General features: G+C 39.4%; 1 protein-coding gene across 2 annotated transcripts; it reads right to left on the bottom strand.

Moving 5' to 3' along the window:
* Nucleotides 1-1,706: 1,706 nt before the first annotated feature.
* trim36 (tripartite motif containing 36) lies at nucleotides 1,707-27,976 on the bottom strand. 2 transcript variants are annotated; one of them, XM_053625016.1, is made up of 10 exons: nucleotides 27,657-27,976; nucleotides 24,507-24,747; nucleotides 19,955-20,304; nucleotides 18,939-19,085; nucleotides 18,340-18,435; nucleotides 16,846-17,099; nucleotides 16,320-16,441; nucleotides 11,277-11,576; nucleotides 4,689-4,986; nucleotides 1,707-3,250 (listed from the first exon to the last, which is right to left on the bottom strand). In XM_053625016.1, exons 1-10 carry the CDS (start codon nucleotides 27,717-27,719, stop codon nucleotides 2,899-2,901), a joined length of 2,223 nt encoding a protein of 740 aa, XP_053480991.1. In that variant the 5' UTR covers nucleotides 27,720-27,976; the 3' UTR covers nucleotides 1,707-2,898. The 2 variants fall into 2 exon arrangements, with proteins under 2 accessions (XP_053480991.1, XP_053480992.1); XM_053625017.1 differs by lacking the exon at nucleotides 27,657-27,976 and adding an exon at nucleotides 25,331-25,668.

Below are 27,976 nucleotides of genomic sequence, written 5' to 3'. Positions count from 1 at the left end.
ATATATATATAAAATATATATATAAAAATATATATATAAAAATATATATATAAAAATATATATATAAAAATATATATATAAAAATATATATATAAAAATATATATATAAAAATATATATATAAAAATATATATAAAAATATATATATAAAAATATATATATAAAAATATATATATAAAAATATATATATAAAAATATATATATAAAAATATATATATAAAAATATATATATAAAATATATATATAAAAATATATATATAAAAATATATATATAAAAATATATATAAAAATATATATATAAAAATATATATATAAAAATATATATATAAAAATATATATATAAAAATATATATATAAATATATATATAAATATATATATATAAATATATATATAAAAATATATATATAAAAATATATATATAAAAATATATATATAAAAATATATATAAAAAATATATATAAAAATATATATATAAAAATATATATATAAAAATATATATATAAAAATATATATTAAAAAAAAATAAATATATAAAAAAATAAAAATAAAAAGATAGGCTGCCACAGTACAGATGACCTCCTGTACAGTACACAGGGTAGATTTACATTTACATAGATTTTCATTCAGATCAGTTTACAAGTGAAGCTGTATAAACAAGAAGTAGTTTACAGTTGTAAAAGGTTAGTGATACATCACAAGAGTTTCAAAAATTTTCCATTAATGGATGAGAAACACGTGTAAGTTAGTTATGACCTACAGGCACATTCAGAAAAGAAAGTCCTCCTCATAATAATAAATAATAACCAATCCAATTTCAACACTTTTATTTTATATCAAAACCCCACATGGTAAATTAAAAAAAAGAAAGAATATAGATACAAGTGACAGACAACTTTTCATCCTCATTAAAGCATTAAAGTCACAAAAAGCAAACGTCACACCACAGCTCATTTGAAGAGCACAGTACATCCTGTGGGGGGAAATTATATTGCACACTACTTCACATACACACTTGCACAAAGCCATGAGACTTAACATGCTATAAAGTGCTATCTTAAAATGAGTTAAAATGACCACTAAAACATCATGTCCTGTTTAATAAGCAAGTACAGCTCACAGTATCTTGATACTCTACCACTAAATCTACATCAAAAGTGATTCGTGAAAACAGAACTGTCCCACAACCCCCCACACTCCCTCAAAGACCGAACAGCTTAACGTGTACAAGGAACTAAATGGTGACTTGTTGGTTACTATTACACTCTGTGCCACAAACATTGTAACTTCGCAAGAACACAAGCCATAAACTGTAAACTAACGTGCATAGATTCTCCCTTGAATCCACTGTGGAAAGAAACGTGATGAACGATAATTAGTGTTTATGAAAAGTAACTACTGGAAGAGCTTACCATGATTTCACCATTTCCTGATGTGACAATACCATTATTCACATGATTTATTTTCATCACAAACAAACTGATTTCTACTGACAAATTCCCAGGACACTACACTTAAAATATATTAAATATTAGTAAAGAGATATTTTTTTAAAATAAAATAAAAAAAAAAAGACTTGTGGCCATAATGTGATCTTTAAAACTAAAGTTCCTTTCATAAGAGGTTTTATGCTACAATAAAAGGCGACCAAAAAAAAACCAAAAAAAAAACAAAAAAAAAAACACAGCAAACCATCAAGTAGGAAAGGATTGAAAAGCAGTGAAATTTGAAAATGCATTCATTTAAAAAAAAAAAAAAAAAAAAAGCCATCAGTTTGCAATGAAATCAAAGACTTAAACGACTTAAAATGTAGGAATAGAATGCTTTGATTTGGTAACTCATAGGGTTCCAGCTTAAGAGGAAAACATTCCCTTCGAGGTTTAGTGAATAGGCACGTGCTATACCACTACCTCAAAATAATCCAAGCATAAAACCAGTGCCTATTATTATTATTATTTTTTCAGGACTAAGAGGTAGATATCAGAAAGCCCAAAAGGTGAGTACCTGAGGAATCACATGGCAATCCCACTCCATCTACTACTACTCCAGTTAAGTCCCTTTATAGCCAGCAATCCTGTTGCAAAACATCTGATCATTCACTAAGACCATGTCAGTTTCTTCCTGTCATTTTTGCACAGGCTGTGATGGTGCATATTAACCTAATCACCTTCTGAATCAGTGTTCGTACTCGTACCCTGGTTAAAACCTAGCAGCACATTGTGATTCAAATGCTACTTTTCATTTTAAAAATACATACACACACACATTCAAAATGCGAAAGCCATTCTATGCTGCATTCAATTCCATACCAATCACTACGAGGTGTCCTTACATGTATATGTGACAATCCACTGCGAGCAAGCGCTTTTATGATGTTTTAAGACAGACTGATAGATAGAATAGATTCAATTTCACTGCAAATTATTTATTAGATCATTCTTGATTATTCTTAAAACAAACCTTATTCTTTTTCCTAATAGAAAAAAAAAGCCTGCCCAAGCAGCATTTCTACAATCAGAATAGTTTACAAAGCCGGTTATTATTAGTGCACAGGTGTCGATCTGCAACAATCAGACAATCGTTAAATGGCTCACATGTGAACGGCAAATAGGTGACATCTGTAAAATTTTACATTATATTAAGGTATAGTGTGTTCTTTTGCATTTCTGTGACTGTTAGTAAACCCTGATGTGTATAGGTGAGGATGTTATAATCTAAACACCTGCCGAGTTGGTCTCCTAAAAGGCACTGAACCAAGGGTTTTTTTTCAGGTTACTCGTGACTCAAACTGAAATAGTGCACTAAAATAGTGGGGTTTTTTTCCACAGATAGCTACATATCATGACAAAATAAACCAATAGAATAGTAGAGTTATGGATCAGTAGATCGACTCGGTCACATTCACATGTAAGAGAGGCGCTTGGCTGTGATGAACTCCTCCAGGTGGATAGCTCCGCCCCCCATGAGGCCGAACGCAGGGTACATGGTTCCGGAACAGTCCACCCGACGCTCGTAGAGGCAGCGCATCGAGTCAGCGTCGTAGAAGAATACGCGGCCAGCATCGTAGTCGAGGCAGATGCCGATTCGCTGAGGCAGAGGAAGAACACGGCTGCCATGGTCTCCTGCGGCTGCAGTGTGAGACGCTTTGGGAATAAAGAGCTTGCCCATGCCTGCTGTGAGTAGAGTGAAAGGCTGTGAGAGCTCATAGCACGTGTCCTCGCTGCCGCTATCATGCCCACTGTCATGGTCGTACCTAGAAAGAAATTATGGGCATGACATGAGCAAGGTTTGCTGAACAGGAATGTGTTGGCTTGGAATAGATCCAACTATCTCAAAAGCATTAAGTGAATAGCATTTCGATTACAAGCCTGTATGTACGTGTATGCAAGTATTCAAAAGCTATTGCGAACTGTATTTGCAAATGCATTTCCTATTCGTGGACACAAACTGTGACATAATTCAAATGAAACTGCAAATCGTATTACCATTTGCATTTTCATTTACACGAACATAAGTTGTCTGCCTAATTTCAAATGGAAACACGAAGCCCATTTGCAATTGTATTTCCCGTGTGTTACACGTTATGATCCTGTCATATTGATATAGCAATTACCCAATTTGCTATTTCACTTCCTCAGTGTGTTGTGTGGAGTCTGCAATCGCAAATCCCTTTGTATTTGCATTTCCCACATCTTGCACAGAAACCTGCCAATCAGTGTCGGAGGTGGGAGTATACTATGGGGGCGTGCTTGTATTTGGAAAGTGACGTCAGTAAGGGGCCGTCTAAAATTGCATGACCTGGACAACTGTGGAAGATTCTAGTCATCTACTTCACAGGATATTTAATGTATTGCAGTATGGATACAGTATTTATTTCTTTATAGCATATATTTTATTAATAATTATTAATGATATCTATTTTGAAATGTGATTACATATATAAACATTTATATTATAAACATTATTGTGCCACATAAAACCCAGGGTTAGTCTAGCAACTACAGCAAAATGCTGTTTAAAAACCATTTGCTTTTCTTTTTTTGCTACATTTTTTCTGCAAACAAATAGAAATTAAACTCCACACAGACAATAACTCAAGCTCAGGATCAACCCGGGGACCCTGGAGCTTTGAGATGAAAAAGCTACACTCTGCACCATGTGCCACCCTATAGAGAATCAAAACACAGTTTAACTTTTTTTTTGTTTTCTTTTTTACATTAAATATTTAATTTCTCCATCTTAAACCTATAAACAGATATTTCCACCATTTTTGAAAAAGATACTGCATCATATCACAATGATTCAAAGCAATGATGCTCTCGATGTCTCCATTACCTTGCTTCATTATATCAATCCTCCCAGGGCTCAACTAATGACCTTGACATCAGCTCATAAGACATGGAAAGGCCCTTGATATCGAAAGCGATTCCAACAAGGGGAAATGGCAAGAAAAAGACAGAGGGGAAGTGCTTAAAAGTGTTGAAACACTGTGTTAACCTCTTGAAATGGTCAGAACCACTAAGGACCAGGGGTGTGGTGGTATGAACTAGGAGCATACTACCGTTAATTACTATTCTTATAAAAAATAATTATAATAAATAGTATAGTGCTCCCTTAAATTTGCACAAATTCTCATTTAATTAAACAGAAGTAACATTGGATGTTTTTTCTCCATATACACTTGAGCTCACCTTGGGCTGCTGGTGTCATGGGGGTTGTGGAACCACTCGCTCATCTTCGCGTCTGACGCCACACCAACTTTCACCATGTAAGAGCTAGGCTCCACATGGAAAGCCCAGTAGTGGCGGCCATGTGATATGCCCGTGTCACCGATGATGTAGTCAAGACATACGTAACTTCCAGTCTGGACCCGATCAGCAGCCAACAGGAAGACCATGCCAGCCATGCTTTCCACAGAATCCTTCCTCTTGCTCAACTGCAGACGCTCTGCACTGTAGCCACATTTCTCATTGAACAGGAAGCCGAACACTGTAGAACAACAAACAGCAGCTCCTTAAACAGTAAAATCCGATTTTACAGCTTGAATTAAGGATCAGTGTTACCTTAATCTTAATTAACCTCAATAGGCCATCAAAATTTAAAGAATTAGGGACATTCTAAAATGCTTAATGTGGCTTAACGTACTAAAACGACGACAAGAGAAATGTGAGAGAAAACAGGTTTTCCCTGGTCATAAACACTATCTACTGTTCAGACAATGGCACCATGATCCAAGTGGAAAGACAATATCTTTCTCCCCTAGATGTAAGAAAACCATTATACAGAAAATGCTTAATGTGACTTAAATGTATCAAGACTGTCATATTAAAAGACCAAATTCAGTACACACCTTATTAACGATGCATACTATGTACAGGCAAGCAGACGAGCCCAGAATATGAACGCAACTCGCAAAGTGTTTTCCCATAGAGCTCCATTATAAAGAAAACGTTAAGAATGCCCCAAGCATTATAGAAGCATTATAGAAGGAACAGGATGTGACAATATAACTTATTCCAGATATCAAACACCACATTTTAAAAATAAATTTTAAATTTATTTATTTTAAAAATAAATAAATCAATCATAAAAAAGATTAACTAATTATTTATAAAAAATAAAAAAGCCAAGTTACCAGTGAGTCACATAATTTGTGTACAGAAATATGTGTACAGAAATGTACCTCAAGCAGTTCTCCACACCAGCAACCCACAAAGCCGGCAAACAACTCGACCTCATCCTCACAAGTAATCGCACCACACACAACCTTCTCATTACTCCTCTTCACACCTCTGACCATTTTTTATCCAGTTCTCTATTTCTCTCCCCTCACACCTTCACTGTCTCCACCCTCGATCTCTTTTCGTCTCAATCTCCGCTCCCTTTCCCCCTCACATTTCTCCTCCGTTGTCACAACCTTACTGCCTTCTGATAGCCACCTCTCCTCACTTGACTTAAACACCGCAACTGACATGCTATGTTCCACCCTAACATCTTCTCTTGACAGCATCTGCCCCCTAACCTCCAGACCTGCTCGCACATCACCCTCTAGCCATTGGCTCTCAGAAGCTCTGCGTAACAACCGGGCCAAACTAAGAACATCTGAAAGGAAATGGCGTAAATCTAACAACCCAACTGACCTAACCAATTACCAGAGACTTCTCTCCTCTTTTTCAAATGGCATCTCCATTGCTAAAGCCACATACTACCAAGAGAAGATTGGTAGTTCTCCCAACACCCACACTCTCTTCAAAACCTTTTCCTCTCTTCTCTGTCCCCCTCCTCCCCCTTCCTCTCTCACTGCAGATGACTTTGCCACTTTCCTTTCCAACGAGGTTACATCAATCAGGAACCAGTTCTCAACCCCAGACATGCATAGACCGCCTCCTCCTCCATGTAACTCCCAATTGACTTCCTTCTCTCCCCTCTCAGAGACTGATGTCTCTAAACTCCTCCTCTCTAGCCGTCCCACAACCTGTCCTCTTGACCCTATCCCTTCTCACCACCTTCAGTCCATCTCTCTCACACTATTACCTGCACTCACACACATCTTTAACACATCCCTCTCTACTGGCACATACCCTACCTCATTTAAGCAGGGCCGGGTTACCCCACTGCTTAAAAAACCCTCACTTAACCCTGCTGTAGTTGACAACTACAGACCTGTTTCCCTCCTCCCTTTTCTTTCCAAAACTCTTGAAAGAGCCGTTTTTAAAATCAACTCTCCAATTTTCTCACACAGAACAACCTCCTGGACACCAAGCAGTCTGGCTTCAAGAACAATCACTCCACGAAGACTGCTCTGCTTTCTGTCACTGAAGCCTTATGACTAGCAAGAGCAACCTCTAGATTATCTGTCCTCATCCTACTTGACCTCTCTGCTGCTTTCGACACTGTGAACCATCAGATCATCCTGTCAACTCTCTCCAGCCTGGGCATCACTGGAACGGTTCTGCGCTGGGTGGAATCCTATCTCTCTGACAGATCCTTCAAGATATCATGGAGGGGAGGTATTTCTGAAACTCAGCACCTCACAACTGGCATTCCACAGGGGTCAGTTCTGGGTTCACTCCTCTTTTCTATCTACAATACATCTCTAGGGCAAGTGATTGAGTCTCATGGCTTCTCATATCATTGCTATGCTGACGACACCAGCTCTATTTGTCCTTCCAGCCTGATGATCAATCAGTCTCTGCACGCATCTCTGCTTGCCTGCCGGACATCTCGGTATGGATGAGAGAACACCATCTTAAGCTCAACCTGGCAAAATCTGAGCTTCTCATCATCCCAGCCTGTCCCTCAATCAAACACAACCTCACTGTACAGCTCAGCTCAACCATACTCAAGCCAACCAGGATGGCCAGGAACCTTGGGGTGATTCTTGACAGCTTGACCTTTACAGACCAAATCTCAACAACTGCACAGTCCTGTAGGTTCATCCTGTACAACATCAAGAAAACCAGACCCTACCTCACCGAACAGGCTACACAGATACTAGTCCAGGCTCTTATCTCAAAACTGGACTACTGCAACTCACTACTTTCGAGCCTCCCAGCCAGCTCCATCAAACCCCTTCAGATGATTCAGAACGCTGCAACACGCCTCGTCTTCAACCAGCCCAAGAGAACCCATGTCACACCCCTCTTCATCTCCCTCCACTGGCTTTCTGTAGCCGCCCGCAACAAATTCAAGTCCTTGATGCTCACCTACAAGACCTTGTCTGGATCAGCACCCTCCTACCTCAACTCTCTCCTGAAGGCTTATGTTCCCTCACGCAAACTGCGTTCGATTAGCGACCAACGCTTAGTAGTTCCTACTCAGCGTGGCTCAAGGTCCCTTTCCAGAACCTTCAAAACTAACTGTTCCTCAGTGGTGGAATGAACTTCCAACCTCAATCCGGACAACAGAATCTCTCACCATCTTCAAAAAACAGCTAAAGACCCACCTCTTCCGTGAACACCTAACCAACTCATTTAAAAATAAATAAATAAATAAACTATTGCACTTACACCTCTACTCTGCACACTTTGCTTCTTCTGGAACTCAATTAATGGATCTTGTATGGTAGCACTACTTGTATTGTTCTCTACTTGATATATCGCTTTGCTTGTATTTTCTCATTTGTAAGTCGCTTTGGATAAAAGCGTCTGCTAAATGAATAAATGTAAGTGTTGAAACGCTGCACTGACTATAAACGAAATAAGATACTTGTACAGTGCTACAATGCACCTTCATTTTGTAACTACTCTAGATTTATCCAAACTCTTACACCAGAATATTATGATTCTGTAATTGTAGCTCCTCCACTGAAGCACTGAGCAGATGCTTTAGACAAGACAACAGACATTACAAAGAGGTGCAGTGACCCAAAAATAAACACATTAATAACACACTCGTGCTTATCTGGAATGGACTTTCATCCAGATCTGTGCTTAAATAGAGTGCAATTCCAAAACTGAATGGATAAACTCCAGCACACTGATATTAATCTCAATCAAGATGCAGCATGACTGACATGTCGGGTTTTCACAGCAGTTTAAAAATCACTTAAATCTGGCTTTCACTGAATGACAGTTAATTGATGGCTGAAAGATGGCACACAAATGCTGGCATATTTAATCAGATCTATATGCAATCAAGATAGGAAATGCACAAATATGCTGCGATCAAGAGGCATCTGTCTACCAAGTAATCTTGTTCAAATATGTGCATTAAATACATGCATAAAGCATCCCAGGAGATTAAATATGCAACAGCTCAGCAGTGCAACTGCCACATACCATATGTTCGCTCATTAATCAACATATACGAGTTGGTTGATGTACTGTGATACAGAATGCATAGTCAGGATTCGTCTGAGCGAGATGCAGAATCAGCACATTTCTCAGAGTGGATTTGAATAAAAGGGCCAGCAGTTTTGTAGATATTGTAGACAATTTAATGGATTAAAATATACTTTTTCAAATGAAAATCTCTCAATGTGTGCATTAGGAGTGGTGGGAAACATGACAAAAACATGATCTCAAGATACATGATGGCATTTCTATAATATATACAGTTGCAATTAACCCCCATTGCAAATCAGGTTTATTGTCAAAATTTACAGACCTTCAGCTGTTTGCAATGAACAAATCAAACAAAAGCAACTGAAATAGTTCAACACAATGAATGCTTCAAGTGATTTCCCCAAATTCAACTGAAAATGCAACTTATAATGATTTCTCCAGTCTCAAAATTATTCAACCCCATAAATAGAATCCCTCACAACAGCACAAACAAACAAAACAGGTGTTGTTTCAAGCACACCTGATGCAAATAATCAAGGGCTTCATTAGTTGCACCAGGTGTGCTTGAGTTGGAACACATGAAATACCTGAATCGGCTTAGGGCAGAAAATTCATGAAATACCTGGACAGGGCAGAAAAATTAAGCCATCAACGGCTGCAACCAGATTTCTGAGAAGGAAGGTTGTGAAAAACCCTCGAGTGACTGCAGAAGACCTGCAGCAAGACTTGGTGGCAATAGGCACTGAGGTTTCAGTGAGCACAGTATGGCGCGTACTAAACACAGACGGTTTCCATGCCAGAACTCCAACACGTACGATCACTACTGACCCAAAAGCACAAGAAAAGTCGGCTCAAAATCAAGCCACAGAACTTTTGGGATTGTGTTCTGTGGAGCGATGAAACAAAACTGGAATTTTTCAGCACGATTAATCAGCGGTATGTCTGGTGAGGAAGAATTAAGTCAAGCATGGTGGTGGCTCAGTGATGCTTTGGGGCTGCATCCTCTGGCACTGGAAACTTGCAGTGTACGGAAGGCAAGATGGATTCATTGAAGTATCAGGAAATCCTAGAACAAAACATGCCGTCTGTGAGGAAGCTGAATCTTGGGCATCAAAGGACCTTCCAACAGGACAATGATCCGAATGATACTTCAAATTCGCCCAAGGCTTGGTTGCAGAAGTAGTCCTGGAAGATTCTACAGGGCCATCACAGTCACCTGACTTGAACCCCATAGAAAATCTCTGGTAGGATTTGAAGAAGGCGGTTACAGCACGCATACCCAAGAATATTACTGAACTGGAGGCCATTGCTCATGAGGAATGGGTTAAGATTCCTCAGGTACACTGCCAGAAACTATGCATCTCATTTGCAGCAAGTCATAACAGCAAAAGGGTGCTCTACCAAAGTACTAAAGATGCTTGCCATGAAAGGGTTGATTAATTTTGAGACTGGAGAAGTTGCATTTTCAGTTGAACTTGGGGAAACCACTTGAAGCATTCATTGTGTTGAACTATTTCACTTGCTTTTGTTTGATTTGTTCATTGCAAACAGCTGAAAGTCTGTACCTTTTGACAAAAAAACCTGATTTGCAATGGGGATTTAATAATTTTGATTGCAACTGCAGGTTTGATAACCTGCCAGTGAAACAGCAGTGTTGCATTTAAACATAAACCATACAAATGGATTTGAGGATACTTGATGGCAACAAAAATGAACGAAATAAATAAAAAGAATTTAAATTTTCCAAAATTACAAAACTATCAGCTAAAGAAAGTTATAAAGAGATAGTGATCTCTATAATATCTCAGATTATGGCACAGTACACTTTTCTATCAAGATATCTCAATTATATCTTTGCATCTCCCAGTCCTAGTGTCTAGCACTGCCACATGTCTCTCTTACAGAGTACAGCATTAAGTAGGAGACAGGAAGTTATACCCTATGTAGGACACAAAGTGAATAAGAAGCCTTTTGCAATTTTGCCTAACTTCAAGATGTCTGATATAGCTGGAAGGAAGGCATGTACAATGTAAAATCGAACTAAATAGCAGTAAGAAATGTGTGTGTAAATGAATAAAAACTAAACTGTCTTGCCTCTTGTAGGAAATTTGGCAGACACTACACTACTGTGTACTACTGATTCGTTCAGAAATGAATCAAGGTTCTGGATAATTGTGCTTGACTAATCGACAGTGTGTGCACCATTTATGACATCACCTGCAGGTCTGGACTTGCATAGTCCCTGGGGAAGAAGGGTAACTAGATTCATCATGGGTACATGGATATTACGAAAATAACGATATCACATAGGATAGCATTTAATGTGCTAAGCCATGTTGCACCATCCGGTGGAAAAGCGCTATTATAGTAATGAGGATTTTTGCAGCGCAGATGTATACAGGCATACGCACAGCTGGGACCGAACTGGTTGCGAGTTCCACTGGGTACTGACCATCATTCAATAATCAAATTATTAATCATGATCAGATTTACCTGGTGCAGGTGGTGTGTGAAAGGACACCTCAGGGCTGTAGGGGCTGTGAATGGTATTGCGGCTGCTCCGCACCCTGAACGCGTAGCGGCAATCACTATCCAAGTCACACACCACTGTGCTGGAGCCGTGCACACGCTCGGTCAGGTGCCACTGGCTCTCCTCCTCATCCTTTGCAGGCACTTTTCTATACTCAAGGACATGGTGGTCTGTGGGCAGAGAGTCCTCATGCAGCCTCCAGTGAATCAGGCCCTCGTTATACACACGACTCTGAGACAGGTCAATCATGGGAGGATAGGGAACTGGAGAGCAAAAAAAGGATAAAAATAATTCAGTGTTAGCATTTGAATTCCATAGACATGATTTCTGCACTACACTCTAAAGCAGTGCTTCTCAAACCTGTGCTGTAGGACCCCCTGCACATTTTCTATGTCTCCCTCGTCTAACACACCTGCTTCAACTCATCACCTCATTAGTACAGACTGGATTGGGTGGGTAAGATAAGGGAGCAGTACAAAATGTGCAGTGCTGGGGGTCCTCCAGGACAAGTTTGAAAACCCCTGCTCTAAAGGACATAAAGTGAACAGGACAGGAAGAGAGCTATTCCCAAGCCAGGACTAATTCCAAGGTTCACAACAGAAGCCAAGGTAAATAAATCATCTAATGAGTGCTGAATGCAAAAGGAAAGACTTATGATGAAAAAAAAAAAAGCAAATTTTGTAGGGAGCACAAGTTTGCTAAATCCTTACAAATGCATTTAAAATACAGAAAATTCAGGGATTGTTAAGTTTGGAAGAAATCTCAAGCATTTACTGCATCCAAAAAGCGAAAAGCTGTAACCTCGATAAGCAAAGACGAGGAGGGAACTGTCGCACAACCAAAGAAGCCTGCCAAGCCTTTAGCCATAAAGCCAAAGCACTTTCCCCCAAATAACAAGCTATTGATCAGAACAGGGGCTGCATTAAACCCCAAAATTGGGAAGAAACCTCATCTCACTCACTGGTCATGAATCTACTGCACCATAAAGTATGGCAGAGGAAAACGAAAACAGATTTAAAGGGCTAGAGGCCAAGAAGGTGTGCCACACTCCAGGCATTTACGGCTTCCATCAGCACTACAAAACACCATTAAAGTCCACTCTAATCAGAGATGCAGTGGTGAAATGTATCGGCCAGATGCTATCTGCCTCGTCTGCTTTTTCCTTTGATCAATTTCACTCGTTATACACAGTGCTTTTTGCCCATCACTAGCCATTAGAAGCATTAGCAAAGATCAGATAGTGAAATATCAGAATTGACAGTCTTAATTATTTTTATACATCTTTACCCATACACAGAAAGGCAGACTTTTTTTTTTTTTATTATGCATCGTCACTGATTGGTGACAGGATATATGTATATACACATGCACACACAGTGGATTCAGAAAGTATTCAGACCCCTTTTATTGTTGAATACGTTATTGTGTTGTGGATTTGATTTTGAAGGCATATAACTGCCATTTTTAACCCATCTATAAAATTGGACCACTGAAATCCTTCAGTGACTTGCCTCAAAGCCACTCCAGTCAGTCCCTCCAGGACTTTACAATTTTGCAATCGCAGAAATGAATGCAAAAATCAAGGAAACTCCACAATATTCAGATAAGCTTGCAATTTTTCAAACTTACCACAGATTTTCCATAGATTTGGGCCAAGACACGTCATGTGACATCACAATGCATATTCAGCCAAAGCCCTCTTCAAATTCACATGCATAAAACATGAGTACAGCTAAAAGGTCTCATTTACCAAAAAACTTCACCGTGAAAGATGTGGAAAACAATTTCATGCAATTGCAATTTCACCAATTCAAGTAGTTTTCTGGGAAGAAAAAAAACGCGCACAAAACTCCACAAGTTGCACTGCAATTTTTTTTTTATAGCCCACAGCAAAATCAAGCATTTTTGGCCACAAAAAAAAAAGAAAAAACCTGTGAAATTATGTACAGACTGTCCAGTGTTGTTTTGGCTGTATAATTGCACTGTCGTGCTGAAAGGTGAATGGTTGCCCCAGTCTGAGTTCTGTAGGAGGTTTTCTTCAAGGTTATTTCTGTATTTGGCTACATTCATCTTTCCCCCAATTGTTACTAGTCTCCCTGTCTCTGCCACTGAAGCATAACATGGTGCAGCAAAGTGCTTGCCTGTTTTGCCCAAAGAGTTACATTTTCGTCTCATTAGACCAGAAAATCTTTTTCCACATGAATCCTTGAAGCGGTCATATGCCTTTTACTCAACAGTGGCTTCAGTCCTGCCACGCTCTCATAAAGGCCTGATTTATGGATTGCAGGTACTCCCATTTCTGCCCAGGACTTCTGTGAGAAGTGATGCCACTGTGGTTCTGGAAACACACAAAGCCTTAGAAATTGTTTTTATAACTTCACCTGATCTATGCCTTGCCAGAATTTAATCACAGAGTTCCACAGACAGTTCCTTGGACTGACTGACTGCATGCATGCATACATACATGCATGCATATAAAAGTATCCTGATTTCTTCTGTTTGTCTCTCTCATACAAAGTAATTTTAGATCAATATAAAACAAAGGCAACCTGAGTAAACACAATATTTTTTTATTTGCTTCAATAAAAAGTTATACAACACCTACCAGCAATGTGAAAAACTAATTACTCCCTTAAACTTAAAATCTGTTTATGCCACCTTTAGCAGCAATAACATCAACCAAACGCTTCTGATAACTGGAAATCAGTCTTTCACTTAGTTCTAGGACTAGGACTTACTCCTACACTTTGGATCATTGTCTTGCTGCATAATCCAGTTACACTTGCGTTTCAACTTACAGACTGAAGACCGGACATTCTCCTTTAGGATTTTCCTAAAGAATTCATGTTTACCTCAATTATTGCAAATTGCCCAGGCCCTGAAGCAGCAAAGCATCCCCACACCATCACACTTTCACCACCAAGCTTGACCGTAGGTATGATGTTCTTTTTGTGGAATTCTGTGATTGGTTTACACCAGATGTAACAGGACCCCTGTCTTCCAAACAATTCCACTTTCAACTCATCAATCCACAGAACTTTCTCCTAAAAGGTTTGAGGATCATCAAGGTGTGTTTTGGCAAAATTCAGATGAGCCTTAATGTTCTTCTGGGTTAGCAGTGATTTCCACCTTGCCACACTTCTATGGATGCCATTTTTTCCCAGTGTCTTTCTGATAGTGGAGTCATGAACAGTGACTTACTGATGTAAGAGAGGCCTGTAGGTCCTTTGACGTTGTCCTTGGCTCTTTTGCGACTTCCTGGATGAGTACTTGCTGTGCTCTACATCTATCATATCATCTATTTTGGAAGGTCGGCCACTTCTGGGAAGGTTCACTACTGTGCAGAGTTTTTCCATTTGGAGATAATGGCTTTCACTGTGGTTCTTTGGAGTCCCAGAGACTTTGAAATAGCTTTGTAACCCTTCCCAGTCTGATGTATTTCAATCACCTTCTTCCTCATAATTTCTGGAATTTCTTTACATTTTGGGATAGTGTATTACTTGGCAAGATCTTTTAAATAACTTCATGCTGTTGAAAAAGTTCTATTTAAGTGTTGATTTGATTGAACGGGGTTTGAAGTAATCAGGCCTGATTGCGTCTCGTCCAGCTGAACCCCATTTTGAATGCAGTTTCAGATAGATAGATCAATATTCCAAAGGAAATCACTGAGAATTTCAAGTGTGATGAAAGCAGGGTTTTGACCATGTGCAACACTAATCAGGCCATTCTGAACCAAAATTACACCATTTTGTTTCACCGACAGGTCACTAGTCAGTCGTTGCTCAAGAGCTGCCTGACTCCAGTCTTCCAAGCACAGTGATACTGGCGTTATTGCTCAGAAGTGCAGATCTACACAATTTAATGGAAAAGCGACTCATTGCCAGTCATGTTAGTTGTTTATCTGGATATGTGTAAGCAAGGAATTATGTAACTGGACATTCACAAGTTTAGCTGAATAACTGGCATAGAACATGTTTTCTAGAACAATTAACATATAAACCAGTTAATTCCCCACAGCTTCAGAAGAAGTCACCGACAGGTCACTAGTCAGTCGTTGCTCAAGAGCTGCCTGACTCCAGTCTTCCAAGCACAGTGATACTGGCGTTATTGCTCAGAAGTGCAGATCTACACAATTTAATGGAAAAGCGACTCATTGCCAGTCATGTTAGTTGTTTATCTGGATATGTGTAAGCAAGGAATTATGTAACTGGACATTCACAAGTTTAGCTGAATAACTGGCATAGAACATGTTTTCTAGAACAATTAACATATAAACCAGTTAATTCCCCACAGCTTCAGAAGAAGTTTGAAATGTCATCCCCCCCTTACATATTTTTTGCTGAGCAGTACAAAATGTGCTCTTTGTTTGCATAGCCGATGAGAGACTTCTGACTAAATAAACAGTTCCTCGGCAGACTTTGTATTTTAACCTATTTTCTACCTTGCAATTTTAACATCTATATTTGCCTCTGTAGCACTCCAGTCTCTCCCTGTATTTTTCTTTACCTACATACAATTGAGTGCCAAGCTTTGCATTCCCTTGGTTTCTCAGTGGAAAAAAAATATGGACATCCAGTTTATAGCTTATCTAGAACTCCAAGTTCACCCAACACAAATAGAAGATGTATTTAGAGGAACAGAAATTAGTGGAATAGGAAGAAAATCTACATTCAGACACAGTGTTGATTGCTGCACTATTAAGAGTATACACTTTCAGGAACAACTGAAACAGCCAACCTATAATAAATGGTTTGAGCATTTCAAAAGGTAAGGATACTAAAACCGTTGTGCTCAGATGTATACTCTATACAGTCACACATACATAGACCCATTATGAAAGGAATTAAAGAAAGAGTAAAAGCTGCCAGACATCCTTTTGCCAAAATCCTTGGATATATTAGGACTCCAACCAGCTTATTTAATTAGAAAGCCACTTGTAGCAGACACACCAGCACCCCACCACCCAACTATTGGAACAGATGAACGCATGCCATTCTCATGCTTACCTCCACCAAAGGAAAGGTCTTTCAGCAAGGACTCTTCCTTTGATGTGTCCAGGATAAACTCATCAAACGAGGGGTTAGCAGCAGGCTGAAAGGTCTTCAGTGACTCTGTGGCTTTCTGAACCCTGAACCCAAGAAGACAGTGAGATACAACCGTAGTTCTACCGCAGCCACGTTTAATATCATTACATATACAGTTCTTAGATAGTAAACTGCTCAACGCTGCCTACTGGAGATCAATTATCAGGATTAGACTGAAGGATGCAAACTTTTACCAGACTTAAATCCACCTATGCAGGTCATTATGCAAAGCTCACAAGCGCATGGCCAGCTTTCGCCAAGATTACGATAACCTTAAGATAGACCACTAGCCACTGCTAATCAGCTTGTGTCAGTGTATATAAACAGCAGCTCTTATTCCTCATTAGAACTGCTGAGTGGTTCTAAGGACAAAACGGATGACTCCTGCTGAGACTGTGAGGCTTTGTCAGTAAAAATAAGCAATGAAATTAGAGGATACTGGTGTAACCTGATGTGGAGCTGCTTAGCCGTCTGAACAAAGCAGGATTGGTCAGTCTCCTTGAGGACTTCCTGTGCGTAACCCACTAAACCACTGTTCTCCAGCATGCCCTGGTACTCATCCACCTGGCTCTTGAGCTTGTCCTGACGCCGGTTCCTGGACAGCTCGATGGACCGCAACAATTCGGTCTTCCTTTCCTGCAGAGTCTCAAATAGACGCTCAAAGTGCTCGTTCGCCTGTCTCTCTGCGAGTTGTCCATTTTCCTACATTGATGAGATATAAATAGCAATTACTGAAAGCACTCCTAGTCCATTTTCGATATACTGATAAGAGCTATGATTATTTGATAATACCCAGTAATTATCTGATTGTCATTCTTTTCCATCAGCTAATGATATGCTTAAGAGAGAAATTACTCAGGAGCCAATTCATGTCCAGCACTAATGCTTAACATTAGATAACTGCATCATTATACTATATACACTATCAGTCAAAAGTTTAGACACACTCATTCTTTATTTAATTTTTTCCCCCCCACATTTTAGAATAATACTAAAGTCATTAAAACTCTGGAATAACACAAATGGAACTATGGGAATTATGTTGTGATAAAAAATGCAAAATAAATCAAAATAATTTACTATTTTAGCATCTTCAAAAGTAGACACCCTTTTCCCCTAGAATTTCCAGAAATGTATTCTTGGCATTTTCCCAACCAATTTCTTGAGGAATGCCCCTGAGATGCTTGTTAAACAGTATTAAAAGGAGTTCCCACTGATGCTGGACACTTATTGGCTGGAATACTTCGTTCCAAGTCATCCATTTAAATTTTTTTTTTTTTTGGTAAATAAAATGTTAGTTTTCTAATGAAAGAAATTAATATGTTGGCGCAATTATATTTTTGACTACAACACCGATTTCAAACATTTAATCATACACCTTCAGATCAAAAGCTTTTTAAGATCATGAGAAACATTTCAGTCAAGTGTCTCCAAACTTTTGACTGGTAGTGTAAACTATACTACACCAGCATTTCCAGAACCAGTCTTTGTGGGCCACTAGAGAGTTTTTTAACTCTCCGCCAGCTGCCAATATGCTTAAACAAAGCAAATCAAGAACATCATACACTGCTCCATGTTTATTAGGAATTGGCAGAGAACAAAAATGTGGACCATCTTTCAGTCCCCAAGAACCAAAACACTATTTTAATAATTAAAAACCTGGCTGTAACATTGCTTACCTTAAGCTAAACAAGTGTTATAACCTAAAGTTTCAGGAATCTACAGTCTTTATGTTGCCTGTCTTAACTACTATTACAGCTCATTGCATTTTATATTGAATGATATTGAAAAATCACAATAACCTAGACATTCCAAATCTGACCAGCAAAATCTGTATAAACATGCTCATAAATTATACTTGACGATGAAAGAGATGATACTGTCTTGCAGTGAGCACTGAGAAGTTGCACCAAAAGGCTCTCGAATGTTTCCACAAACTTACCTCGGTCTGCCGAATCATGACCTCAAGTTCAGAAATCTGAGTCTTCACTTGTTCCTCTTTGCTAATTAAGTAATGGATACTTTTTGCTAGCTTATCCTGTTGGCGGAACAATAAAATCTATTAGGCAATGAATGCACGTAATGGAAAAGTGAACTGCCACAGCAATTTTCAGGCAGTTCAGAGCATCTAATACCACACTTACAGAAGACAGAGCTCTGTGATGGCTTTAACATTATTAGGCACAACTGATGATTGCATTAAAAATGCATAGCCCAGGCCTGCTTGGTCTAATCTAAGGTTACACTGTTTAGACTAAAGACAAAAAGGCTTGAGGTGGGTTTTTTTTTGTATTCTTTAGGAATTTACATCTAGCCAAATGGAAAGAAGAGGTTTTTACTCATAGACATGCATGAACTTTTTACCCTGTTCCCTTCTATTCACTAGCAACATGATCCTGAGTTCTTGCTAAGCAGGTCATGCACACTTTTCAATTTTTAATGAGCAGATTTTTCAAAAAATAAAGGTTTACAGTTTCAACAAATACCGTGCACCATCACATGCTTGAGAATGTGTTCGAAACTTAGTCGGTGTCTGCATACCTTCAGGACCTTGTAGGCACTGCTCATGGACGTGACCTTATGGTTAGCATGAGAACCGCCAAGTTTGCAGAGGTGACACACTGGCCGGCGACACACCTCGCAGTACATGTTAACTTTTTCCATCTCATGCTCAGGACACATCAACACCTACAGCCAGGAACATGGAAACTCTTAGTTCAAGATGGAAATATAATCCAATGAACAATTCTCTCTCACAAATGATCCCAATCAAGAAAGAAAACCATGAAAGATGCACTTGTTTTGGAGGCACTGCTGGCAACATTAATGTTACAAATCAACATTCCAATGTATTATTAACCCACGCCTAGAAAGACTTTAGCTGGAAGGTTATGGTGAAACCTATACCAGCTAATTAATCTTGTATAATAGTGCTTGATGTTCTGTTGGTAAGAGTTCAAATAGCCTAGTGCATTTAAGAAAATGTTTACTAAACCTTGTACATTAACACTAAAACGCCAAGTTAGATTACTTTTGATGATCATTTCTCTTTACTGATATTTGATTTTCCTGAAGTATATGCTACTTTTTGTTTCCAAGTTCAGTGTACAGAAAATAAACTCTACCAATGATGTAAACGAGCCCTTGTCGGCTCATTTAGCGTGTTTAAAACGTGTATTTAAATTATTTTCAGATAGACAGAGGGTCAAGTCATAAATGAAGGATCGGGTTTTGTTTATTTTCTATAGAAATATACTATTAACTTATTTTTAACTTAAAGGAAAATGTCCTCGTGTGACTATAGAAGACATGATAAAGGAAATGTAAAAAAAAAAAAATTTAAAAAAATTAAAAATGTTAAATTAAATCTGTTTAAACAAATTTAAACAAAAGAGGTAATTTTTTCTCTCAATAACGCTCTTTAAAAGGTCACTGACAGCATGATTATAGTTCATTATATCTTATGGCAATCTGTTATTGCATAAAGTGGCTTGACTAAACATGAAATGAATACCCTTATAGGATCTGAGGGAATTTTGCAGCATGTCCGGTCATACCTTTGGTCTGAAGTTAGTAGTAGGCCCGACATACTCGTGTTGGGCCCTGGGCGTCCCCCACGGGTGGTGCAGCTTGAAGCACTCATTGCAGTAGCTCGCCTTGCAGTCCATGCAGCTCTTGGTGGCCTCCTGCACAGCAGGCGGCTTGCACAGGTTGCACATGATGGCGACAGCGGCACGGGCCGCCTGCCTGTAGCGCTCCACAATGTTCTCCAGCGTGAAGTTTCGGAAGAGCATGCTGATGCCCCGCTCGCCCAGCTCTATGTCGCGCTGGCAACCTGGGCATGGGAAGCTGGTGACACGGGGGGTGACTGAGGAGCGCCTCCAGCCGGGGGAGGATGACACGGACCCTGATTTCACACAAATATTACTCCGTCAGTTAAACATGTGGAAGAACAGGATTATAAAAGTGAAAGCACTGCTGACCTAAAAAAAAGAAGAAGAAAAAGATGAAACTCCAGTCAACTGACTCAAGTTTCAGGATGTTCACAAACAATGCAACAAACAGGAAAAAAAGCCACAAGGTGCACAATGATCTGGACAATAAAAACTTCAAGGTCAAAAAAAAAAAAAAAAAGAAAACAGAAACAAAATGATACGTGTGTGAATTACAGACCAAATTCTTGAGAGACAAGCTGAATAGACAATCACACACACACAAAAAAAACCTGGGTATCTATGATAACCAACAAGAATTTTCTGTTTCTTTTGACATTTTATTGACACCAGGAAAACTACAGCAGTCTTAGGTAAAGATTTTCCTGTTCCTTGTCCAGTTCAATGCATTTAACACATACACATGTAGCGTATTTACAGAGACAGACACAAACTTGGTATTTGACATGAAGGAAAATCTCAGATATAAGAGAAAGTCACTGACAGCACAATTAAAACATTCACTACAACTATGACAGGAGCAAGCAGGAAACACACTCAGCTTAAAAATAAATAAATGAATAAATAAATAAATAAATAAATAAATAAATAAAGGACTAAACTTAGATGCATGGCATGAACACAAGACAGTGACAGCACACTGCATGGCACAATAGTGAGCAATGGATGCAAAACATTTCTAGAACAAAGCATGCATAGAGATGTACGGAGATGTAACGGACTCATAACGGCTTGATCGTCACAGACGTGGTGGGAGATGGTGGTGACGGAATGACTATGGGGAACTTTGCGGGTGGCGGCTGAACGAAATGAGGGGAAATAGGCAGTGAGCGAGGGCACGTTAGAAGAAGAAGCATGTACTTAGGCCGTGGTTGCGCTGTGCTGCTCGGGGAGGGGAGGAGCAGGCAGCATCTGCAGCGCGGCTCGCTGGGGCCTGCTGCTGCTGCCGCAATGACACTCAGGCAAGAGGAGGGGAAAGAAAATAAAACGCTCAGACCAGCAAGTCATCGTAAGGCCATTCTGGCAGAGCATAGAAGTGCCTGGCCCTACAAAAACCACAAATCAACGGCAAGCACCCTCTCTTTCAAGATTACGGTACTACCCTAAAACTGAAAAAAAGTGATGCACGTGAATGCATTATCTGCCTTCTGACCTGCCTCGGTCACTTTAAATTTCGCAGAAGAAGTTTCTCACTTTAACATCACTAATTGCAAACTGATGTGTGCTATTAACATCTAAGGTGGGTGGAAGAGTATAACGCTTTGAAACGCATCCAAAAATTACGCCTGCATGTTTGAAATACTGAGCATATTTACTGACGGGAGTAACAGTGAATATAAGCACGTCTGTCTGAGGCTTGTGTTGAGACATCTAAAATTACATACAATTTTTTTTTTTAAGGACCAGGCTAGAACCGAGTGGTGCACTGATGCATTTATTGATTAGTTAGGAGAATAGACATGCTATTAACAAATCAACGGTACAAAGAACCCATCCAAAATGAACAATGCACATTTCATTAAGTGACAGTCCCTCCAGAAAACTAACTCAAGATCAAAACAAACATTCAGAAATATTCAGACAAGCTTGCAATTTTTCAAAATTACCGCAAGACGCATCATGTGAGGTCATCACAACACGCATTCAGCCAAAGCCCTCTTCGATTCACATGCATCTAATATGAGTACAGCTAAAAAGGTCTCATTTACCAACAAACATCACTACAAAAGACCGTACAAAACTATTTTGTGCAATTGCAATTTCACAATTCAAGTTGTTTTCCACAAAAGAAAAAAGCACCACAGCAAAAAACAAGCATTTTTGGCTGCAACAATCACAAAAAAAAACCTCTGCATAATCGTGTATCTACCGAAATGAATAAAATGCTCATTCTATCTAGTTATTGGGTTTTAAAGGAGCGGTTAGTAATTTTACGGCCATCTGCTGGCTGTGAGACAAATAGGAGCTGGACTGAATAAACCAATTTTTATTTATTTATTTATTTATTTTTTAGAAGGAATTAATAATAGATCTGACCTGATGATCTCTTTCTGTTGAAGCTAGGCATGTGCAAAGATATTCAAATGCCCATTAACCATCTGATGCACCAGTATTCAAATAAATACTGAAATCCCTATTCAGCCATTCGTTATGCCATATGTCCACAGGAGGTCAATGTGAAAATGAAAACATGTCTAGCAGAGAGCAGCACTGTGGTTTTGAGTAAGTTAGAGCTGTTCATCGGGCCTAAAAAAAAAAATACCAGAGGAGTAGGCGAGTTTTTTTTACCCTCACGTGGGCAGGAGATCGGATATCGGAGATGAAGCTTGCAGGATAAAATACAATTCCAACAACGTTCAACTCTTTTTAAAGCCTTAAACGACAGTGGACATAGATCAGGTACCTCGGGCCTATATTTGCCAGATTTACACCAGGAGCGACATGGCATGTGTTTCAAGCGCTCCTGAACACTTTCGTTCAGTGTTTTCTTTCATATGATTAATGAATACAACATGGAAATATCTGTAGTGGCTGTCAGATTGCTATAAACATAAAGCATATTAACATAATGTTCATTAGTGTAAAAAAAATTTTTTTTTAATAATAATAATAAGGAATTTGAATTTTAGTGACATCAATGGCTGAAATGCTGAGCTGACATTCAAACTTTTTTTTTGCAGCAGGGTTTAATATTTTCTGTTAACTGTTTCTCAATATTATCCGTACGTCACATGTACGCCAGCACTGACAGCAAGAATGACATTTTCGGATTGGGGGGGGGCTTAGAGACCTGAACATTTTAAATACACTTCACGGCATTACTGAAATTCAAAGTGAATTATAAAAGGGGTGAATGTAAAGTAGGTCACTACTGTGAAATGGTATTTAGAAATATATTTGTGTTTCACAGCAGGGGAACACTGCACAGTGACCCACACATTCCAGTCCAACACACCTCCACAGCAACATCCCCGGCTCTCCCGACTACGCGCTCTCGCTACACTCTTAATTCCTTCTAAAATAAATAAATAAATAAATATGTAAATGTGTGGCTTCAGTGCTGCACCACATTATGCAGTGAATATGCTCAGTAAAAAAAAAGTTGCGAAAACATCATTTCCGTTATTCCATTACACCGTACAAGGAAGTGTTTGTGTCTACAGAGAAGCAGTGCGTGTTCACAGGGGTTCTACAAAACACTGTACTCACTACAGCTATTCAAATTATACAACCCACATCTACCTCTCCCTCCAAATGACCTTCTGAGTGAGGCTGCAAGCAACAAACAGAGAAGTGAAATAAAATAAGACTTAACACAGAACAAATGTGAACAAATGTGGCATGAGACTGGGCTTACAGCCCAGGATTGCACAAACATGAAATCATATTACATGTCACACATTTCAATGCAAAGCTAACACTGTAGATGAAGACAACAGGGACACAATTGTTAATTCACAGGAGCTCGATGCATATCTTTGATGGACAGCCAAAAATAAAAGCTTGAATAATTTGCTTAAGCAAATGTTGGATGGCATAAAAGAAGCCTGGAGGTTCTCGTCCCAAGGTTTGATTCAATCCTCCTCATGCCAGACTGCCTCACCATGACAACTCTTTGTAAGAGGTAGAACTAGAAAACATCAATCCCTTCCTCTCTGCTGGGGGTCCACACACATGCCTACATCTCACTAAATGTGCTATTTAATCCAATAATCCAGCTGTCTCGCTAAACTTTATGCACCACATTTGGTAACAGAGAATCATTCGTGACCTCTGAAGGTTAGGAAAGGAACTATATAGCAAGTTTACAACTAACTAAAACATTATTGCATGCAAGAACACAGGCAGGAGGCTTTCAGCACTGAAGATCACACTAAAATTGTAAATAGAGCTAGGTTTGCTTAGGCATGTGTGGATGAATAATTAATTAAAAAGCTTAATATTCACATTAGCTGGTATAAGTTTCATTCTTGTGCTTTCTCCCTCCTCACCCCAGACTTCAGTATCTAATATACAGGCTCCCAGTTGTCAGGAAAGAAAAGTGCAAAACAAGTAAACACGTTCACATTTTCTGTTGCACAGCAGACTGACAACTTTCCCCAAGAAACATTATTTCATATTCTGGTGTCTGCTGAGACTCGGAGCTGGGACGCACCTGATCGGACCAGCCTGTCCAGCCTCTCCATGCTGGGAGACGGAACTCTGGACCTCGGGCTTCCAGGGTTCGAACACTCGGATCCGGCATCCGTACCGAACGAGTCGTCCTGGTTTAGCATGAGCAGCTCTTTGACACATTTGTGACAAACGCTGTGCTGGCAAGGCAGGATGAGCGGGTGTGTGAACAGTTCCTTGCAAATGGGGCAGATCAACTCACGCTCGATGTTCTTTATAGGGACCTTCAAAACATTGAGACAAAAAGAAAGGAATCAGGCTTCTCACTGAAAGAACAGGAAGAAAGTGTGTAGGGAAAAAAAAAAAACAGTTTGAGATATCCAGGTGAGGCAGATCCTTTTCATTCATTTTTAAAGATATTAGGACTTTTTAAGCACAACGGAAGAATGGTTAGGTACACATGTAATTATTTTTAAACTAAATCAGCGCACAGGAAATAAATTCTGTACAAGACTTCTACATAGAAGTTGCTGCAAATATGAGACTGAAGACCATGCACCCAAGCTCGAGCCTGATTTACATAAGAAAAGCCATGTGGGGGAAATAAAGGGGAAGGGAGCAAGCCATTGTTGAATTTCTGCTTGTTTTCACTCTTGATAATGTTGAATTGCGCTATTTTTTACACTTAAACAGGCGTTGTTGTCGCAAATTTAGTCAACACAAAAGGTCGTTCATTCAATTCGGTATTGTGTTTGGAGGGTGTTGTTCAGTCCAAAACAAACCCGGGGGACACGACATGGCTCTGCTATCTGCTAATGAACCCCACAGACATTTAATACACTTCAATCATCTTCCTGCATCACTTACCCCCATAGAGCTGCGCCTTGATACCGCAGACATTGTAAAACGGCTTAACTTCCTAGAAGTAGTTAGTATTAGCTGGCTGAGCTGAAGAACTTTGACGAGACGAGCACTTAAAAGTGAGAAGAAACGCGAAACGCCACTGCGCGTAAACTGGGACGCTGTGAATCAGCACACGCGCACCGCTGTTAGTTTATGGGAAGGAGCGCAGAAAGCCGGGGATCAGGGCGGGGCCAAAGAAAGTCGCCTTAGCAACCATCCTGGCAGCTCTGCTGTATGCAAATGAGGGGGCGTGGAAGAATGAAGACGAATAGTCAGTCACGTGGCTGCTCGTGTATTGTTGATTAAAAAGTCAGAAATGTTGTAAATGCCATATCTTCTATTCACTGAAACGCAAACGTGCGCTAATTTCAGTCAGGATGTCAAGAGAATCCCTGCATGTCTACAGCAGGCCTGTGTTGAATTAGCAAAACAAATAAGAAAGCCCAGCCCAGCCTGATACTTCTGTCCAGTGTTAGCAGGATGAGGGGGAAATCATGCCGTCACGTGCTTCCATAACTGCGAAGTCGTAATGAAGACTTTTGCATTCAGGTAGCTACAAGTGTGCTTATTAGTTGGCTGAGCTATTTTAGTATCTTGGTAACCATTTTCCGCTAGGGTAAACATGTAGGCATATATTATATATATATATTTATAATGCACACAGCGGTTACAGATGTTAGAGACTACTGAGAGTAAGTTGATCACTGAAACTGTCCATTCATGCACAAAGATGAGTTGTTCCTGTTCGGGTGGATCCGCAGCCCATCCCACTCTGGGCGCGGCGGGAATACACCTTAAATGGTATGCAGTCCGTCACAGGGCGCTGTGCACGTGCACACACACGCGCGCGCACACGCACGCGCAGATGGGCGAAAGTACGGGGAGTGCTGCACTTACCCGTTCCTTTTTTATTGTGAACTTTTTTTTTTAATTCATAGTTTCTTTGTTTTGTTGTTTGGTTGAAAAGTCTCACTCTAAACCCTTATCAAGGGAAGATATTTCAATTAATAATAATTTAACTATAAATAAAAGGCCCTGTCTGCCGTCTGTCTGTTCACGTCACGTGATCTGCATAACCGAACTTATTTTCTGATCCGATTAGCAGACTCTAGTACAGTATGTACAGTATGATGTCAAGCTGTATGTATAGTGTCCATCGGGTACATAGCGGTATGTAGTGGTATGCAGAGGGCGTGTCCGTGGGCGGAGACTAACATTAGCTGAAACACGACCTTGTTGACTGACGCACGCGTAGGTCATGCTGTGTGTTCTTATTCACAATTAATAGCTAGTAGTGGTGATTTTGTTTTTCTGATGCCAAAAAATCCACGTGACTGCGACCTTACACTTCATTCAGTAGAGTAGTAGGTTAAGACAGAATTGGCTAAATCGATCTTTGTGTTATTTTTTGGATGTGTATTGTGTGTTTGCTGTTTTAGTAGACTAACATTTGTAGCGAGAATTCTGATTCAAAGCTATAGTTCACGTTCCAAGTTTACGTTTAAAATCGACATTTGTATATCCAAACTATTCAATATTTTGTTTAATTTATTATTAAATAAATGTTTAATTCGATAGCCTACCGAATATACCTCTCTCTCTCTATATCTATCTATCTATCTATATATCTATATCTATATATCTATATATCTATATATCTATCTATATATATATATATATATATATATATATATATATATATATATATATATATATATACATACATACATACACGATCAAATCTAATCAGATAATAAGGTGTGGTTTGTTATGTTTAGCTTGAATATTGGTTGCTATAGTTCAGCACTTTATAGTTGGTGTAGATGATGATCCTTTATAACTTTGAGCACCTGCCTGCTCTTCTAACGGTCTCTGCACGGCCATGTTCACAGCTTGGGTCCAGTAATTACGATGATCCCGATAGCACATGAAGATACAGTAGCATATTCTCAGGTAAAACGTTGCCTAGATTCTGTTTTCTTATTGTGCAACAATAAGAAAAGTGGCACACCGTCAAATATAGCCATGCTCTGTTACATGTTCTAGGTGCACGTGTGCATCAGCTTTTTATTAAAACATCCCGGTTAAATTCACTAAATTCAAGACTTGCTGCATTTTCAGTACGCGTAATCCGATCCTTATTTTGCACGCGCTCTCATAGAAACAGGGCGGCGTTTAACTGAAACGCAGCATCCCTCATGTTCCCAAGATCAAAGCAATGCTAGATTTCTGAGAACAAAAAAACCCAAGACAAATCCATTGTACAGAATGTGTTTCAGTGCACGCTTACCTCTCCCTTTTCAATCCGCTCCACTATGCTCCCGAACTCCGTTATATCCTCTGAGTCAGACATCGTAAATAATCCGATCAATAGAAACTGCTGTACTAAAGGGGTGTATAAAAGACCAAGGGAGGATAGCCTCCTCCTGGGAACAGAATATGAGTCAAGCCCTCCAGCAGCTCAGGGGTGCGGTTCAGTCTCCACGGATACACACTCCATGAGACAGGAGCAAGAAGAAGAGAGCAGGATTTTATGTGCTGTGCCACATGAACAGCACCCTGTGTGAGACTGGCTTGTGTCCAGAGAGCGGGCTATAATGTGACATTGAT

The sequence above is a fragment of the Ictalurus furcatus genome, chromosome 5 (genome assembly GCF_023375685.1).
Source record: "Ictalurus furcatus strain D&B chromosome 5, Billie_1.0, whole genome shotgun sequence".
Classification (NCBI taxonomy): domain Eukaryota; kingdom Metazoa; phylum Chordata; class Actinopteri; order Siluriformes; family Ictaluridae; genus Ictalurus; species Ictalurus furcatus.
Note: the sequence above shows the minus strand (reverse complement) of the source record. Positions and strands in the feature narration are given on the sequence as shown.